General features: G+C 40.9%; 1 protein-coding gene across 1 annotated transcript; it reads left to right on the top strand.

Moving 5' to 3' along the window:
- Nucleotides 1–373: 373 nt before the first annotated feature.
- On the top strand, nt 374–1011 carry LOC122006925 (abscisic stress-ripening protein 5-like). Its single transcript, XM_042562622.1, has 2 exons — nt 374–594; nt 685–1011. Exons 1-2 carry the CDS (start codon nt 439–441, stop codon nt 865–867), a joined length of 339 nt encoding a protein of 112 aa, XP_042418556.1. The 5' UTR covers nt 374–438; the 3' UTR covers nt 868–1011.
- The last annotated feature ends 1135 nt before the right edge of the window (nt 1012–2146 follow it).

Genomic DNA, 2146 nt, shown 5'->3' with positions numbered 1-2146 from the left:
AGAGATGACCAGATAATTAAAAATAACACAAATATTTTTAATTATTCTTTTTTTTAAATGACACTAATATTTTTAATAAGTAAGAGTTGATGTTAACCATAAGGATTAGATCTTGACTGATTGATAGGGTCCAGCTGCAGGGCCCCACCACGTGAGATTTTTCTCTCTCTCCCAGTGTTAACGAAACATCTCTACTGTCCGATTTGACTAGCGACTCGATCGAACGGTTTAAATCAACCTACCGGTCGTTAGAGAGCAGTGGCCGACAAGTTCCACTGATATTTAACGTCAAGCTCGGGCCAGGCTCACGGATCACCGACCACGTGTTCATGTCTACACCGTTCGCCTTGCTCCGCCTGAGTATATGTAACCGCGTCCCGGCCGCTCCATCGCAGCAGCGAACACGGCGACTCATCCACCATCGCAAGCAGCCGGGCCATGGCCGAGGAGAAGCAACACCACCACCACTTCCACCACCACAAGGAGGAAGAGCAGCCCGCCAGCTATGAGCAGTTGAAGGAGGAGGAGAAGCACCACAAGCACAAGCAGCACCTCGGAGAAGCCGGCGCGATGGCGGCCGGCGCTTTCGCTTTGGTAATTGATTACTCGATCTTGATGCGTTAATTGATGTTATTACGGAATCGTCAGCGAACTGAAGTGTGGTAATTGTGCGTGATGATGAAGTACGAGAAGCATGAGGCGAAGAAGGACCCGGAGCACGCGCACAAGCACAAGATAGAGGAGGAAGTGGCGGCGGCGGTGGCGGTGGGCAGCGGAGGCTACGCCTTCCACGAGCACCACGAGAAGAAGGAATCCAAGAAGGAGGCTGAGGAAGCGAGCGGGAAGAAGCACCACCATCTCTTCTGAAACTATAAATTCCATGCCCTGTATGGTTGTTGCGTGTATTTTGCTTGTAGTGCTTGTTTGTGACATCTGCTTTCTGCCTTCTGATGCTTTTTCAGTTGTGGAACATAATTGCGAAAAATAAATGTTTTTCTTTCTCTTGATAAATTTATTTGATTTGAAACGCTAGCAGGTCAGTACATCCAGAGAGGTTGAAGTGGAGACAGAATCTTCTTGATCATTATTTTTTTTTTTTTTTTTTTTTTTTTTTTTATGATTTAGAGATATGTCATTCGAATTTATGGTCAAATCGTGATCATAATTTAATCATAAATGATTATGATTTCTTTTTGGGTTTATCATCTCCATCTGATTAATTTTTATTCGAAGCGAACAGCAGGAAGTCATCCGAAGGATATCTTCGTTCGGCACCTAATAATCTACCTATTTATCTATCACGGAGGTCTTCGGACGACCTTCGATCATTCGCTCCAAATAAAATTTTTAATATGATGATAATGATGAATTAAGAAAGAATCGTAATAATTTATAATCGAATCGTGGTCATAATTTCATCATAAATATGAGTGATATATCTTTTGAATTATTGAATTATAAAAAAAATGATCCAAAAGATGTCGTTGAAGTGACCTTTGTGTTTTTGTTTTTGCCTGCACACATGAAGTGGCTTTGATCACTAATAACATATTAAAAATATCAGTATTTTACTGTATACTGATCGCTAAAAACTGCGTACATATATTTTCATATTAGGTATGAAAATTTGAAAAATTTAAAAATACATAATATATTCCTATAATTTCCTTTTTTAAAATCATCGGCCGACATTTTTTTATATTTCACTATCCATCACCAACAATTGACTCATATAAATAATCGAGTGCACACATCATATTTCAACCGTCAAACTTTACATGTTCTAATAGAATCATGACAGCTCTTCCTTTAGATTATGAAATTTATATATAAGAGTGATCCTGTCCGGAAGCTGAGTCGGATGAAGACGGATTTTGTTGTACTAAAAGTTGACGGAGAGTCGTTGAGATACTGAATCAGTGAGGTACCCTCTGGACAGGTTCGCACGGGCGGTTCTACGGAGAGAAATGATCAGGATGATGACGCTATTGATCTGCACACACTCACACGAGTCCACCGGTCGTTAGAGACCAGAAATCAGAGAAAAAGTCTCCGGGTCAGACCCTCCGACTCTCAGGTCAGGTACTTTTTCCCTAGAAATCACAGAGAAAGCACAAAAAGTAAAAGACTGGTAAGAAATGACGAG

The sequence above is a fragment of the Zingiber officinale genome, chromosome 7B (assembly GCF_018446385.1).
Source record: "Zingiber officinale cultivar Zhangliang chromosome 7B, Zo_v1.1, whole genome shotgun sequence".
In the NCBI taxonomy this organism is placed as follows: Eukaryota; Viridiplantae; Streptophyta; class Magnoliopsida; order Zingiberales; family Zingiberaceae; genus Zingiber; species Zingiber officinale.
Note: the sequence above shows the minus strand (reverse complement) of the source record. Positions and strands in the feature narration are given on the sequence as shown.

What these genes read in the sequence shown, in the direction of transcription:
- LOC122006925 (XM_042562622.1), top strand. Translation starts at nt 439, where the DNA reads ATGGCCGAGGAGAAGCAACACCACCACCACTTCCACCACCACAAGGAG. An exon ending in CGGCCGGCGCTTTCGCTTTG is followed by an intron (nt 595 to 684) that starts GTAATTGATTAC and finishes GTGATGATGAAG; the next exon opens with TACGAGAAGCATGAGGCGAA.